Source organism: Mastomys coucha, unplaced genomic scaffold (genome assembly GCF_008632895.1).
Source record: "Mastomys coucha isolate ucsf_1 unplaced genomic scaffold, UCSF_Mcou_1 pScaffold22, whole genome shotgun sequence".
Lineage (NCBI taxonomy): Eukaryota > Metazoa > Chordata > Mammalia > Rodentia > Muridae > Mastomys > Mastomys coucha.
In genome coordinates this window covers 8,349,941-8,367,453 of record NW_022196905.1, presented here as the reverse complement: position 1 = coordinate 8,367,453, position 17,513 = coordinate 8,349,941, and the positions used below count along the sequence as shown (strand labels likewise).

General features: G+C 42.0%; 1 protein-coding gene across 5 annotated transcripts in view; it reads right to left on the bottom strand.

Annotated features, from left to right (window-relative positions):
* Window positions 1-17,513, bottom strand: part of Commd1 (copper metabolism domain containing 1) — a 99,833-nt gene that overhangs the window by 52,138 nt on the left and 30,182 nt on the right. For all 5 annotated transcript variants that reach the window (XM_031391183.1, XM_031391186.1, XM_031391182.1 and 2 more), the window contains one exon: window positions 9,813-10,094. In XM_031391183.1, the coding sequence (XP_031247043.1) occupies window positions 9,813-10,094 (282 nt within the window). The remainder of the gene's footprint in view (window positions 1-9,812; window positions 10,095-17,513) is intronic.

Here is a 17,513-nt window from a genome sequence, read left to right as displayed (position 1 = left end):
GTGTTTTTCATTATAAAGAAAGCTAGAGAGGAGCTAGAAAGACAGCTCAGTTGTTAGTTACTGCTCTTACAAAGGACCAGAATTTGGTTCCCGGACCCCAGGCCAGGCAGCTCACAACTGCCTGTTAACTCCAGCTTCAGGGAATCCAACACCCTTTTCTGGATTCTTTGGATATCATATTTACACACATAAACACACACATGGACATATAATTAAAAATAAAATTAAGTATAAAATATTAGACCTAGATATTTTTTTATCCACAGAGAATAAACAGATTCATTTAAAATAACCTGTAATCATAAGTATGAAAATTTCAAGGTGAATTTTATAATATGTTAGTTCATCGGGTTTGAACTTTTTTTTTTTTTTTTTTTTGTGGTTTTTTTGAGACAGGGTTTCTCTGTGTAGCCCTGGCTGTCCTGGAACTCACTCTGTAGACCAGGCTGGCCTTGAACTCAGAAATCCACCTGCCTCTGCCTCCCAAGTGCTGGGATTAAAGGCGTGCGCAACCACCACCTGGCGGGTCTGAACTTTTGAGGCTGAATGACCCTTTCATGGGGACTGCCCAAGAACGTTGAAAAACACAGATATTCATATTACAATTTATAACAGTAACAAAATTAGAGCTATAAAGTAGCAATAAATTGCAGTGGGGGTAACCATAACATGAGGAACTGTATTATAAAGGACTCAGCATTTGGAAGGTTGAGAACTACTGTGTTAGGAATTAGAATCTACTGACTTAAATGAATATTACATCTCAGCATGTACTTATCTGGAGGAAGAACTAAGTTTCGAGGGACCCCACACTAGTTAGGGAGTCAACGTCTCTAAGAAAGAGCCACTCTGATGATGCTCCCTCTGGTGAAAAGGAAGAGCACAAGCCTGTGCTCTGTAAAGCTCTGAGGGTCACTTCTATATTCTGAATACCAGCTTTGCTACTGCGTTTACACGCTGTACAATTTAAATATACAAGATAGGGATAGTTGCCTAAAAAAAGAGTTTATTGGTCCAGCATGTAAAAATATCCTCATCAAAGGTTATCCTCCTGGCTTATTTCCCAAGGGAAATCCATGAAATTCCAATGCAAGCATAATTAAGGCTAAAAATCAATGAAATGACTACTACACAGCTACTGCATTTAAGGCTTTCATAGTTGATGATGGAAATACAAATGACAGGCCACATGAGAGCAGTTACTAAAGAGCTCTTAGGCACTGCATGGTAGGGTGGCAATACTACCATCTCATTTACAGTTCCGACCTTAAATTTCTAGCTAACCCATTTGTTTCCAAAATTAACTATAGATCCCAATCTTCATCTGGGCATGGTATAGCAGACAGCATATGAATTGTTCTAATTAGATGAGGTGGGGAGTGGTGGTTTGAATAAGGACAACCATCACAAGCTCCTACTTTTGAATGTTTAGTCATCAGGGCATGGCAGCAGTTGAAAGGGATTAAGAGTTGTTGCCTTGCTGGAGGGAGTGTGTCACTGGAGGTCAAAGATTCTCCCTGCTGTCTGTGGATCTGGATGTAGAACTCATGACCTTTCCAGCATCAAATCCACCTGTGTGCCCCCATGCTTCCAGCAATGACAACAATGGGTGACCTCAGAAATGGTAAGCAAGTCCCAATTAAATGCTTCCCTTTATAAAAGTTCTACAGTCATAGTGTGTTCTCACAGCTGCAGAACAGTGAGTAGGACACCTCTACAAGGCCAGTGCTCTGAAACATTAGGCTGGGAACACAGCTGGCAAAAGTAAGTTTATTCTTGAAATGTAAATGGAGAATAGTAATGATGCTAATGGGCCAGACAAGGACAAACAGGCAAATTCAGATTTACACACAGGCAAATGGACTCCAATGCCATGCACAGCACAGACTTCCTGTCTGTCACCATTTCACAATGGCTCAGAAAAACAGAAGATTATTCCAAAAATCTTACATCAGACTTTCCAGGATTGAAACAAAAACCACCAGAAGACTGAGTTTATCAATCCAGGTGACAGACAGAAGCAAATCGCAAAGTAATTTGCAAGTAGACTTTAAATTCGAAAGTCTGGTGGAGATAATTTATGGTCTGCATTCAAAACCCTATAGAAGGAGAGGCTGTGTCTGTGTCTTCAAAGAACATTATGAAAACTTAGAATTGGTGACAAAGTTTAACTAAGAAGCTCTGCTACAATCAGTGACCATACATCAGCTCCAGAGAAGCCATTTTCAGCTCTACTTTAAAAGATTTCCTTGTCCAGGTGTGGTGGCACATGCCTCTGATCCAAGCACCTCTGTAAAGTCTGAGCCCACCCTAGTGTACAGAGCAAGTTCCAGGACAACACGGGGCTACACAGAGAAACCCGGTCTCAAAAAGAACAAAAACAACAGAATCTCTCTACTTTTCTTTAAGTATCTATGTCCGTGCCTACTGCACAGGTATGTACAGGAGCCCACAGGAGCCAGCAGAGGGTGTCGGAGCTCCTGGAGCTAGAGTTACACCTAGGTACTGGAACTGACCTGGGTCCAGTGCAAGAACAGCAAGTGCTCTCAACTGCCAAGCCATCTCTCCATCTCCCTCTCCCTCCTCCCCCCCCGCCCCCATGGTAGGGTTTCTTTGTGTAGCCCTGGCTGTCCTGGAACTCACTCTGTAGACCAGGCTGGCCTTGAACTCAGAAATCCACCTGCCTCTGCCTTCCAAGTGCTGGGATCAAAGGCATGTGCCACCACTACCCAGCCTACCCCTACTTCTTTCTCACTACCACATACAGTCCATTTACTGAATTAGCTTTTGTATCCACATGTTTATCTTAAAGTGGTAACAAACAATACTTTAAGACCATGTGACCTTCAGAAAAAGACAGTAAAATGAAACATTTGTTGTCTTCTAAATTGAGTAAAGAATTACTTATATGATCTACAGAACAAGTAAATATGGTCTTCATTTATTCCCTTATACAACACTGTTGTTGGGACAGTAAAATAACATATATGTTATATATGTTTATATGTATACATATAAACATATATAATACATATAAAGCAAGATTTAAATACATTGCTAAATATCATCAACTTATAATTTAACGCTCTACCAGCCAATCACAACTGTTAAGTTTAATTTGTGCAGCTAGCTGAATATGAAATGAAAATATGAATATGAAGAGATTCCATATTTACCCGCGTGAACACTGGAGAAAAGTCTCTACACCTTTATGCTAAGAAAGCATTCTATCCGGATAGTTATATAGTGTCCATACATTGGCTCTTTTAACCTAATAGACAGAGACCTGAGAGTCCTCATCCACCACAGGTCACTGTCAAGTTAGAAGACAACAAGTGTTTCAATTCACTGTCTTTTTCTGAAGGTCACTGTCAGTAACATGTACGGGGGTCGGGGGGGGGAATGAGGAATACATTTTGCAAACAAGGCAGAGTTTTAAGTGGAAGGTACCATCTTGTTTGTTTGTTTGTTTGCTTTAATGTATCAATATAAAAATGATACAGCTAGTATAAATGTGAATTGCCTATCCCACTCTGCTCCAGGCTTGAAGAGATTTGTGCTGTACTGGTTTGGACCTGCAGGCAGTCCAACACAAGTGTTGGACTTAAGCCAAATACTGAACTAGTGTGCCAAACTCCCTGCATGGGGAAACCAAAGCAAAGAGATAAAATTGGTATGGAGCTCAGGGAGAAGCCTTGTCAGCACCCATGCAGCACATGTGTGGTGACTGGTGCATGGCCACCACTGAGCATCGGCTATTATACAAACTTCTTGGTGAGAGATACAGCCCCAATGTAAAATGATGAGATGGGTCCTGAACAACGAGAAACATTCAGACAGCGCTGATGAATTTATCAGTTGTTAGTGAGAATTTAAACTACAGCACTGTGACAGAGAAAAGGGCTGGTGTGGAAGTCCAAGGGGGGAGGAGAACCAGTGTGCAGAGATGCTCAAACTGACCATCCAGAAAGGGAAGGACAGCAAGAGACGGAGAGCTGAAGCAAGGCTGGGGCATAATCCCAGCATCCTCTTACTGTTCTCCATTCCTGGACATGATTACAATGTGAATCTTAATAGAAACAAAAAAATCTCTTCCACCTCAACAGGCTAATCTCCAACTAGAGAGTTGCTTTGGATACATTTTCTAACTTCAGGTTGCATCACAAACACAGAGTACAAAGTGGGCCATCACATCCTTTGCAGGCTGGGGTTACACTTTACAGCATGCTAACACATTTGCTAACTGCAAAAGCTTTCAATGTAAACAATGAGCCAGCAATTTAAGTATAAATATCAATTCCTACACAATGTAAGACAGTTCATAGTCATTTTAAAGAAGCTGCTTTCTGGTTTCCCCTCTCAACGCTTGCTTATTAATTCAATGGTTTTACAAAAGTCTGTGCCTTTGTACTTTAACTGAGGAAAAAGTGGGAGGAAGTATGAGCACCATACCTTGTCACCAATCACTTAGGGTTTCTGTTTGTTTTCTCATTCACTTCTGTAGGGTATTATCCCTTAAACTGGGCATTCTTGTTTCAAAGAAAAGGGGAGGTATATCTGATCCTGTGAAACTCCTATCTTGTGACTGGAAAGATCGATTAGATGCAAAAGTACTTCCTGAGCATGCATGAGAACCTGAGCTCAATCCCTAGAAACCACATCCAAATGATGGGCACACTGGGGCTCACTGAGATCTCAGCACTTGAGAGGCAGAGGCAGGCAGATCCCTGGGTTTGACGGACAGCTAGCCAACATATCTGACTTGGTGAGATACAGGCCAATGAGAGACCCATTTTAGAAAAACAAGGTGTATAGAACCAAAGGAACAACACCCAAGGTGGCTTACACACTAACACAGAGAGAGAAAGAGAGAGAGAGAGAGAGAGAGAGAGGGAGGGAGGGAGGGAGGGAGGGAGGGAGGGGGAGAGAGAGGGAGAGAGAGAGAGAGAGGCACACAAGCATGCATGCACGCATTCACCCTTTCAGTAAAATATAGTGATCAGCCAGGCAGTGGTGGCTCACGCCTTTAATCCCAGCACTTGGGAGGCAGTGGCAGGCGGATTTCTGAGTTCGAGGCCAGCCTGGTCTACAGAGTGAGTTCCAAGACAGCCAGGGCTGCACAGAGAAACCCTATCTCGAAAAACAAACAAACAAACAAACAAAAATGCACACTGTAACACAAGGTTAACTTCTTAGTGTGGCTGTGCCTCTATCTGTAAGTTTTGTCCCCCAGACCTTCCAGAGGTTGGCACCTTTCTGCAACTCAGTACTCAGAGCAGCCTTTCCTACTCGACCTAAAGCAGCAGCCCTTGTCTGAGGTAGAGTCCAGCCGCTGTGAGCCTCAGGGCCCCTCAGGTAAGCCTGGTGTACAGAGGCACCGAGGATCCCAGGACCCCAAATCTGCTTGTGTTGACTCTTCTGTCGACCTACTACTGCCTGAGGGTGGGAAGCAGGAGAAAGAACATGTACAATGTGATGAAGAAAGAATTGGCTACTGCCTTTCCTAAGTCACCACCAAAAGTGATGAATGTGGTAAATGCAGGGGTAACTGACTCTGTCTGTAGTGACTCCTTAATTCTATAAGTGTGCACTAGGGATCAGAAAGCAGAAGCTATCAGAAAAACAAAAACAAAACAAAACAAAACAAAAAAACAGATGCAAATGTCAGCTTCTAGTCTTGAAGCCTGCTCTGCCCACAGCAAAATACACAAATCACTCCAATGAAGCTTACTCACCAAGCCAACCAAGGATGGAATTATAGGCATGGACAGCTGAAAAGCCACTATTTTTCACTTTTATTTTATGTGTACGGGTATTCTGCCTAAATGTACATCTGTGCACCACGTGTATGCCTGGTGTTTTCCAAGACAAGAAGAGGGTATTGAATCCCCTAGAACTGGAGTTACCAACAGTTGTGAGCCACCTTCTGGGGATTGGAAATCAAACTGGGGTTCTCTGCAAGAGCAGGCAGTGCCTTTAAGCACTGATCTTTCTCTCCAGCCCTAAAAAGCCATTCTGAAAAGACCCCTGCTAAGTCAGCAGCAGTGAAACAAGAGGCAAGCACCCCTCTCTTCTGTAATTTTATCAAATATATTTTCAGCTCACTCTGGAATCCATAGCAAGTGTCACAGGGCCTGGGGACTGCACAGAGACAGGTCTCACACCTGTCCCCCAAAAGAGAGACTACATGTACACACCATACTACATTTGTTCCTTTGCTCCTTCAAAAGTTATTCTAACTGAAGAGGTGACTGTTTTTAATTGGCTTATACTGTCCATCATATTGGCATATCCAATTAGCCTATAACACCAGCTGCCTGGGGAGCAGAGGGAGGGGACCACCAGCTGAAGGCCCATCTGAGCTTACAGAAGGCTAAGCCTAGGCAGCTTTCTGAAATTCTATCTCAAAAACACAAAGGGCAAAGAAAGGGAAGGCCAGTGCACAGCTGCGTGATTGAGTGCTTGCCTAGCATGGATGTCCTGGGTTCAGTTCCCAACACCACAAAAGCAGAAATGACAATGAGATTTATAAGACGCAGTGAAAAGACCAAAATGAGGGAGACATTAAGTTAGAGGTACAAAAAATATATTTGATAAAATTACAAGAGCCATTTCCCAACTATGGGGAAGAGATGGCTACCCAGATATAGGAAGTGTTCAGAAACCAAGCCAAACAGACAATACCATGCACTCTACAGTTCAACATCATATTTACAGAAAAAAAGAGTATTGATAATCATAAGGGAAAATATCAAATCACATACCAAGGCAAATCCATCAGAATAACAGCAGATTTCCCTAAAAAATCCTTTTTCCTTTTTCACTAAAAAATCTGAAGGCCAGAGAAAGGAATGGTCCATTTCAAGCTCTGAAAAACAATGGCCAACCTAGATCACTATATCCAGCAGAACTATTGGAGAGGGAAATTCACAATTGGAGAGGGAAAAAAAGTTTCCTGACAAACACAAGCTAAAGGAATTCATTACCACTAATCCAGCAGTACAGAAGCTACTGGAAGGAATACTACACACTGAAGAAGAAAAAATAATATTCATGAGCATAGGGAACAAGGAACAAAGTAGTAAGCAAGCAAATGAGGAAAATATCAAACATTATAAAATCAACAAAATAGCCAGGTGGTGGCGCACGCCTTTAATCCCTGCACTTGGGAGGCAGAGGCAGGTGGATCTCTCAGTTTGAGGCCAGCCTGGTCTACAGAGTGAGTTCCAGGACAGCCAGGGCTATACAGAAACCCTGTCTTGAAAAATAAAAGCAAAAACAAAACAAATGGGTGCTGCTAAGAAAAGCAAGGAGACTTTTGTTGAGAAGTGTGCCCAGTGCCACACTGTGGGGAAGGGTGGCAAGCAAACACATGCTGGACAAGTCCCCATGCTGTTTGGGTGGAAGGCTCCCGGAGCCAATGCTTTCTTTTACACGGTCGCCAACAAGAACAAAGGATCATCTGTTGCTCTATAGGGAACTGGTTACTCAGGAACAAGAAAGCACTGTCCTTGAGAAAGATATTTTCTAAAATAAAATGCATTGTAGCACAACCAAACTGTGCACATTACCAAAGCAACATTTTCCTGGAATTTAAGTTTGTAATACCCAGTCTCATCCTTTTTACCTACTTAAAAAGTATGTTCAGCTGGGCAGTGAACACCTTAATCCCAGCACTTGGGAGGCAGAGGCAGGTGGATTTCTGAGTTGGAGGCCATCCTGGTCTACAGAGTTCCAGGACAGCCAGAGCTACACAGAGAAACCCTGTCTCGAAAACCAAAAAAAAAAAAAAGAAAATATTTGTACTTTTTATTAAATTCTATATAGATTATAAATTTATTTTATTAAATAAATATTTTATAGTATGAAAAGAGAAAGATATTCCTAGAGTCAAATGAAAATACAACATACTAAAGCATACGGATGTGACATGGGCAGCCATAAGCAGGAAGCTCTAGTTTCAGAGCAGACACACTGACATCACTGGTACTCTCTAAATTTGAGGTAAACAAAGTCAGATGTAAATTATGTGATTTACTTAACATGGTAAATAATTTTCAGATTCAAGTCTGTGTGTCATGGCTTCTTTCCTTTGACTGCATGGCTTATAAACCTACTGAAATAAAACCAAAAAGGCACACTATAACCTTAGTTCAACAAGTATTAGGGAAACATTAGGTTAAAGAAATGCTATAATAATTTCCTAAGATTCTTACAATAGCTATGTATGTTCTCATATCCTGAGCACATATTAAGTACTTAAAGACCACATGAAATACAGTAGACTCCTCCTGACAGGCTCCACATCTGAAGATTTAACCGACCACAACATAAAAATACTCACACAAAATATCTGTATCTACCATGTACTGATTTATTTTATCATTATTCAGCATAATAATAATTTACATAGAATTTACATTGTTTTAGGAATTATAAGTAATCTAGAATTATTTAAAATAAAGGAGGACATATGTAAGTTATATGCAAATACTACACACTTTTATGAAAAGGAGTTGAGCATGGGTTTTGGTGCGTGTGCAAGGACATGGTATCCTGAAACCAATCTTCTGAGAGACTCAGATAGGTGTGTACACTCACTGTTACCAGAATAAAAAGTAATTGGTCTGTGCATAGACCAGAAAAACTCCAAGTCTAACTCTTACTCCTTTCTTCACTTTTTTTCTCAGTAAACTTTGTTTACTTTGTACTGGGGGAAAAGCAGGCACGTTTCTATAGAGCATCATGATTGACTAACTAGACTTCACAATTAAATAAACCCAAGCCCATTGCTACAATAAACACTGTTCTAAACTAAATGAGTAAAAGGCATTCTAACTAACAAAGCACCTTTAATTAAAGTCAATATGGAATTACATTGGAAAAAACAAAAAACTTAAAGAATGCCAGGCGGTGGTGGCGCAGCCTTCAATCCCAACACTTGGGAGGCAGAGGCAGGTGGATTTCTGAGTTCAAGGCCAGCCTGGTCTACAGAGTGAGTTCCAGGACAGCCAAGGCTACACAGACAAACCCTGCCTCAAAAAGCCAAAAAACAAACCCAAAGAACAGTGTCTGTGAAGAACCAGCCAGCTAAAGGGACCATGCTTACCATTGAGAAAGGAAATACATTTGTAGTAGAGGATATAATGAAAGCACTTATTTGATTATTTTTCAAAAATAAATGTGATTAACTCAGTGTTCTGGATAGTCTCTAATTACCAGTTTCTTTCCCCTCTTCCCCACTCAAACAACATAAGCCAGGTCACCTGAGGTCTAACTTAGCAGGCCTCTGGAGCAGCAGCTGGATAGCTTTAAGAAAAACCACAGAGACCTAAAACCACCTGTTATGATGACTCCAGAGGTAATCAGTACTGGTTCACGAATAATCAAGATCCAGTTGGAAATTATCTGTAAGCTTAAGGTCAGAGATAGTAAACATGGTCTTTAGGAACATTAATATGGTTAAGACATTAGGATTTGTCACCTCCTATACTGGACCAACGACACAGATAACAGGATAGGGAAGGTTAGTTCTGCACCACTAACCTCTGTCATTGCCTGGGAGACTGCAATCACAACTGTCTGACTCTGCCCTTCTGAGACAACTGCAAGGACCTGTAGCTGCTTTTTACGTTTTTAAGACTCTGTCTATAACTGAAAACATCAAAATGTTCACATGATTCTACCTCTAAAGGTGACTTTTTTAGGATTACCTCAGCAAACACTGTTAAATAAAAGTAAAATAAGTGTATGGATTAATAATAAGTAATGAAAATACATAGTTTACAAAGGGAAATCGAAGTTGGACTCACCTGTCCACTTTTCCCAAATTCCAGCTCTATAATGGCAACAGGGCTGTGTATTTGAGTTGAGTGCCGTGACTGAGACTTGCCGTCGACTCTCCAGCTCAGCCCCCGAAGTCCGTTGTCCCAGCGGCTCTGGTTCATGAGGCTCTCTCGGATTTTTGTCTTGTGGCTCTTCCAAAACTTGGAGATAACTGCAGCTTGTTCACTAGTGATGCCACCTTGCTTTTTGGTTTGCGCAGTCAGGAATGCCTCTAACTGGTTGAAATCCATGTCTGCAGATGCAATAGACTATAAAGATAAAAGAAAAAGCAATGTATTGGAATTTGGTAGATAACTAGCTGCCTAGCTACAGAACATATTTTGATTGAACTTAATCACTGAATATGCTTTCAAAAAGGACCATCAAGTGCTGTGGTGGTTAGAATAGGTATGGTCCCCATAGATTCATGTTTTGAATGCTTGGCCCATAGGAAGGGACACTTAGGAGATATGGCCTTGTTAGAGGAACTGTGTCACTGTGGGAGCAGGCTTTGAGTTCTCCTGTGCTCAAGCCACTCCCAATGTGCCACACAGTCTCCTGCTGCCTGTGGATCAAGATGGAGAACTCTTGGCTCCTCCAGCACCATGGCTGCCTGCGTGCCACCATACTTCCTGCCATGATGATAATGGACTAAACCCCTGGACCTGTAAGCCAGCCCCAATTAAATATTGTTCTTTATAAGAGTTTTCTGGGGGGGAGGGGCTGGCAAGATGGCTCAGCGGGTCAGAGCACTGACTGCTCTTCCAAAGGTCCTGAGATCAAATCCCAGCAACCACCCGTAATGAGATCTGACGCCTTCTTCTGGCGTATCTGAAAACAGCTACAGTGTACTTATTTATAATAATAAATAAATCTTTGGGCTGGAGGGAGCAGGAACTGAGCGAGCAGGGGCAACCTGAGCAAGCGGGGTTGACCAGAGAAAGCAGAGGTCCTAAATTTCAATTCCCAACAACCACATGAAGGCTCACAACCATCTGAACAGCTACAGTGTACTCATATACATAAAATAAATAAATAAATCTTTAAAAAAAAAAGAAAATACAGTAACTAAATGTATCAGTTTGATATTTTCTCAACATTGACACAATCTCTAGTCATCTGAGAAGAGGGAACCACAACTAAATTGAGAAAATGTCTCCATCAGATTGGCCTGTGGGCAGCCTGTGGGATAGTTTCTTGACTGATGATAGATATGGGTGGGTTGGGGTAGGATGGAGTGGGTCCAGCCCACTTGTGGAGTTCAACCCCTGAGCAGGTGGTCCCGGGTTGTCTAAGAAAGCAACTGGGTAAGTCAGGAGGAGAGGCCAGCAAGCGGCATTCCTCCATGGTTTCTGCTTCAGTTCCTGTGTCTAGGTTCAGTCCACGGATGATCGACTGAAACTTGTAAGCCAAATAAACCCTTTCCTCCCTAGGTTTTTTATAGCCATGGTATTTTACCACAGCAACAGAAGCCAAACTAAGACACTAAATATATTAATTGTAAAATAAAATATCTTAAGTTTGCAGAGTCCTCTATGTTCAAAGAATTTTCACATCTATCAGTTCTTTTTTTTTGTTAAGATTTATTTATTTTATGTATGTGAGTACACTGTTGCTCCCTTCAGACATACCAGAAGAAGGCATTATAGATGGTTGTGAGCCACCATGTGCTGGAAATTGAACTCAGGACCTCTGGAAGAGCAGTCAGTGCTCTTAACTGCTAAGCCATCTCTCCAGCCCCTATCACTTCTTTTTTCATAACTTTTTATTGATTCTTTGTGAATTTCACATCATGCAACCTAATCGTATTCATTTCCCAGTCCTTCCATATATATCACCCCCTGTAAACTTTTCCACAAAACAAAACCTGTAGTGTGCCAAGGTATGTCACAAGTATACTCTTTTGTCCAAACAGCTTTACTTGTAAATGTTCATTGCAATGAGTCATTGGTCTGGTTTGAGGCCTCTGGTTTCTGCTATACAAATACTATAAAGACGCCAAGACTCCTCTCAGATATCCTTCTGTTGCCCTGTGTCATGGAGATACTGCAGCTTTGGATCTGCAGGACCAGCCCCTTCACAGGCTCCAGCAGTTCATAGATGGGGTAGATGCCGGGGTGAGCCAGCTCAAAGCCCTGGATCTGGGACTAGGTAGTAGCTAAATTGATCAACCTGCCAGTTCTCCCATGCCCAGAGCTGACTCTCCTGCTGGCCAGGCAAGGCTCAGGGCCAGCTCTTCGGTGCTAAGTGGGGCCAGCTCTCCAGAGCCAGCTCTCCCAAGCTGCCCAGGCAAGGGGCAGGGGCAGGGCCAGCTCTCCCATGTGGGCAAGGCACCACTGTGTGGTGGCAGATCAACACGACCTCAGGAGGCATGGTCTTTGGTGGATCCAGACATCACCATGGTCTCAGGTGGCAGGGCAGGCCTCTCTCACATCAGGCTGCTCCTCACCGCCAGCCTATCTCCAGTTCTCTATAGTCACAAACTTCTTACCTTCTCTGTCTCTCCCATCTCTCCAACTACATACTTGCTCATTGCAATGGCGCCCACTGCTGCCAGCTTGTGGCCTGTGGCTGTCTTCAATCCAGCCCATGCCACACAGCCTAGACATCTCTTACTTCTATTGAAATTCATATTCTACTTTCTATTTCACAGACAACATGGTAGTCAGAAGCACTAAGTACTGATCACAGAAAACCACCACCGACTTTCCATAAAGCCCAGAGAGCCAGAGTCCTAACTGTTGAGCCGTGTTTCTCTGGTTCATTGTTAGAAGTGATTGCACACACATGGATCATTGCTGCTGAGGCTGATGCTGATTAAAAAGCCAAACTGAGTCTTTCTACCATCAATGATATAAAAATGTCACCACCCAAGGATTAGCTACAAAGCTTTGTTTATATCCCTTGGAGAGTAATTTTCATCTTTTAAAGATGTTTCAAATGAGAAATATGTATTGTTAGAAGTCAGCCAACTAGTTTAGTTTAACTATTTGCAGGAAAGTTGAGAAGGTGGTGTAGGTCAAACTAGTGTGCCAAAGCTCATAAAACTGTTATCCATAGGCAAAAAGGAGCCACCAAATGCTGGACACGTGGATAATTATGATGCAAAGCTAAATTTGAACACCGGGAAGCTAAATCTGAGGACAAAAATAGCTGAGGTGAAGTAGGAATCCCGAAGCTTCCTTCTGTCCGCTGCTGTGCTCCCTTGGCCAGAGGCTGCTGGTGGGTACACCAAACTAGACAACTTAGAGCACACCCTCTTCTCTCTGTGAGCTGGGACGGTCTAAGCCAACTTATCACTTAGACAGTAGATAAACAGCCTTGACTTTGGAGATCACCATGTCAAAATGATGTGAGACTGGGAATGTAGACAGCCAATTTCTTCAACTTTTGACACAAAGTTAGGAAGGGGAGGGATAGCGATAAATGGAAAGAAGAGAAGGGGTAGGGAGAAGAACATGAGTCCAGCAAACATGACAGGTGCTCTTAGGACTGATAGCTCTCCTCTATAATAGTCCCCAGGGCCCTGTAGGTCTTCTTACAGTTGTATAGGCTATTTTAGCAACCTTCCAAATGCATGCACCAAAACATTCCATTACTTTCTGTTGCTTTGCCAGGTGGTGGTGGCCCATGCCTTTAATCCCAGTACTTAGGAGGCAGAGGCAGGCAGATTTCTGAGTTCGAGGCCAGCCTGATCTACAGAGTGAGTTCCAGGAGAGCCAGGGCTACACAGAGAAACCCTGTCTTGAAACAAAACAAAACTTTTCTGTTGCTTTGATTAAATACCATGACCAAAAGCAATTTATAAAAGGAAAAGTTTGTTTCAGTTTATAGCTCCAGAGGGAAAACAGTCTATTATGACAGGGAGATATATCAGCAGGAGCAAAAGGCTGAAAGATAGCATCTCCTCTGTATAGGCATAGAGTCCGGAAGTAAGGCCAAGCTATAGACTCTCATAGCCTACCTTCAGCAACATGCTTCCTCCATGAAAGCTGCACCTCCTACACCATCCCACATAGTGGGTACCACCAAGTGGGTACCACCAAGTGGAGTTCAAACGCCTGAGTTTATAGGGGGACTTTTCTCATCTACACCACAGCTATTCAGATAATATATACCACACTCCTATTGGTAGGACCCATAAGCTATCACTAAAATAGAACACAAGTGGTGAGAGCAAACGAGAGTAAAGGTAGGCGGTGCACAGGCCGAGGGCAGCTACAGAGGTGCTGCAGAGGTAGGTGATGCACAGGCTGAGGACAGCTACAAATGTACTATTTTTGATGTCTCTATTAATATAAAAATTGTGTGGAAGGACTGGTGAGACAGTTGAGTGATGAAGAGCACTGACTCCTCTTCCAGAGGTCCTGAGTTCAATTCCCAGCAACCACAGGGTGGATCATGACTATCTATGAAGGGATCTGATGCCCTCTTCTGGCATGCAGGTATATATGCAGACAGAGCATTTATACATTAAAAAAAAGAAAAAGAAAAACAAAACAAAAATGATGATAAATAAAATAAAAATTTAATTTCCTTTAAAAACTTGTGTGGCAAACACCCAAACATCCTGATAGATTATGTTTCACGTTACAGTTGACACATTTACTGCCTATTTGCCATAAAATACATCCAAAATCTCTAGCTGTGACTCCCAATAGAAATATTACTTTAAAGACTAGCCTGTGGCTCATGACTATAATCTTAGCACTCAGGACATAAAGTCAGAAGAATAGCCAAGAATAAATCTGGCCTGTTTATACAAGTTCTAGGACAGGTAGAGCCACATGGCAAGTCCCCAGGAGGAGGGGGAATTACTGAGCATATTCTACTAGAATTTAGTTAAACATTCCGATTAGCATCTTCTTTTATGACACAGAGGCTCTGTACCATTTCCTCCTCATTCCATGAGACTTTATTCTGGATGTGTATGGTGATGTACCCCTGTACTGACAGTCCGAGAGCAGCAGCAGGACCCACATCCTCAGCTACACAAGGAGTTCCAGGACAGTGTGTCTTATTCTGACACAACTCTGCCTAGGACATAAAAGCTATTTTGGTTGAGTTTCAATCAGTATCTTGAACTGGGGTCAATCCATCCATATCTTAACACAATTCAAACATAAATGAGGAACTGACTTAGGATTGAATTCAAAAAGTCATACATTCTCATTTAATATCAGTTTTTAATTCAAGAAAGGCCTGCATCAGCTTCATTGCAGTTTTCTTCTCATTTTTAAAGAAGTAAAAATGTAAAAAGCATCCGGGCAGTGATGGCACATGCCCTTAATCCCAGCACGTGGGAGGCAGAGGCAGGCAGATTTCTGAGTCAAGGCCAGCCTGGTCTACAGAGTAAATTCCAGGCAGTCAGGGCTATACAAAACAAAACAAAACAAAACAAAACAAAACAAAAAACCCACTATCTTGAAAAAACAGCAAACAAACAAACAGCAAAGAATGAAAACAGAAATAATTCTCAGCTTATGGACTGTACAAGGACAGGAAGTATGGTCAAGCCCTGCTCAAGAACATACCACAGAACAGGTTGACCCAAGTCTCACATGACTGCAGTGCTCTACCTGATACTATAAGAGGAAACTGGTTTATAATAACCAGGGTGTAGAAGTTAACTTTGTTTACTTGAGAAAGTACCTTAGAACAATTTTAGTAAACACTAAGCTTTTCAGAAATGTGACTAAAATAACTTGTACTTTGGTTAGGTTTCAACTTTATACACAGGATGCTAAACATTTGGAAGAATCACTGCTGAGTTTAAAGTGGATGAACTGCCAATGCAACACAGCTATATATTAAGTGCATTTGTTGCTATATGTACACAGTGATTCCACATATAGATGCAACATGAACATATACATACAATAGTGCTTGAATAGTTACATCTTACAACATCTTAGATTATTATAGTTTCCTTTATTTTAATTTATTTATGCCATGCTGATGTTTTAAAAAATACAAACTATATTTTGTGTGTGCATATGTGTGGTGTGTATGTGCATATATGTAGCATGTATATGCATATGTGTGGTGTGTGTGGGGTATGTGTGCACCTATGTGTATGCTGTGTATGTACATATGTGTGGTGTATGCATGTGTGCATATATGTGATGTGTGCACATATGTGTGCTGTGTGTATGTGCCTATGTGTGGTGTGTGCGTACATGTATGGTGTGTATGCACATGTGTTTGCTTTGTATGTGTGTGCATATGTGTAGTGTGTGTGTGTGAGTGTATACATGGTGTGTGCACATGTATGCTGTGTCTCTTCCTATGTGTGGCATGTGTGCATATGCGTGGTGTTTGCGCATGTTTGTGCACATGTGTGCTGTGTACATGCATATGTGTGCTGTGTGTGTGCATGTATGATATGTGTGTGCACATATTTGCTGTGTGTGTGTACATATGTGGTGGGGGGGAAGCAATCATGCATGTCTGTGCACATAAATACAGAAGCCAGAGGTCAGTGTTAGTGTCTTCCTTAATCACTTTCCATCTTCCTTTTGAGGCACAATGTCTCACTAATCCTGGAGCTCACTGACTAGGTCTGTGTGTCACCATTACCACTTCCACATTAGAATTACACATGCATGCTGCTGTGTCTAACTTTTCACATGGATGCTGGGAAAACAAATTCAGCTCCTCATGTGTGACTATGAGGCACTTTACAACTGAGTCGTCTCCCCAGCTCCATATACTTACATGAGAATTTGTTATAAGGATATAAAACCAGTCTTAGGAAAAATGTTTATTATAAAAAGTAAACAGGGGGCTGGAGAGATGGCTCAGAGGTAAAGAGCCCTGGCTGCTCTTGCAGAGGACCTGGGGTTCAATTCCCAGTCACAGATATGGCAGTTCACTGTGACTTCAGTCTCAGGGGATCCAATGGCCTCCCTGAGCACCAGGCATGCAAATGGTGCACAGACATTACATGCAGACAAAACACATACATATATAACAGAAATAATAGTAAAATTTTAGATGAATACAAACATGGGCTCAGAACTACTGTTCATATAGTATTCAGGCTACCATGTGAGTATTCAGAACTACTACTCTCCAGGCCCCTGTTTACTTTTTACAGAAAATATTTTTCTATGTGCTGAGCATCAAGCAGAAGCTCAACAAACCAGACATATCTTCAGTATTTGTATGACGACTTTCTGCCTCCCACACTGAATCAAACAGCACTAACTGTTCACAAGTCCCACATCTGCATTCCCTAAGACAGGTCCTTTCTGGGCCTCTGTGCTACTGTGGCTGCCGAAAGAAAATATCCTTCACTCACCAGCTCACCTCATTAGCCTCTTCTCCCCATTCAAAAAGGTTTTCCCCAGTGTCTTCTTCCCTAATAAGGTAGTTGCTTTGTCACTGTATTTGCCTCAGCAGAATGAAGGGACCCACTGAGTCTACTCTGTGACACTAACACATCTAACACAGTTGTCTGACATAGGATGCAAACTGTAACAGGCAGCCCGTCTGAATGACAAGGCACCAGAGCAAGGTGTGCCTGTACTAAAAAAGCCTCTCAAACTGTAAACACCCAGCTTTTATTAAATTTAAAATTGAAACACAAACTCATTCTATACAAATGTATAACTGTGACTCTTAGACGTGTATACATAAACAAAAAAATCTTTGGGATCTAAAACTATGCAAAGTGTCTCTTGACA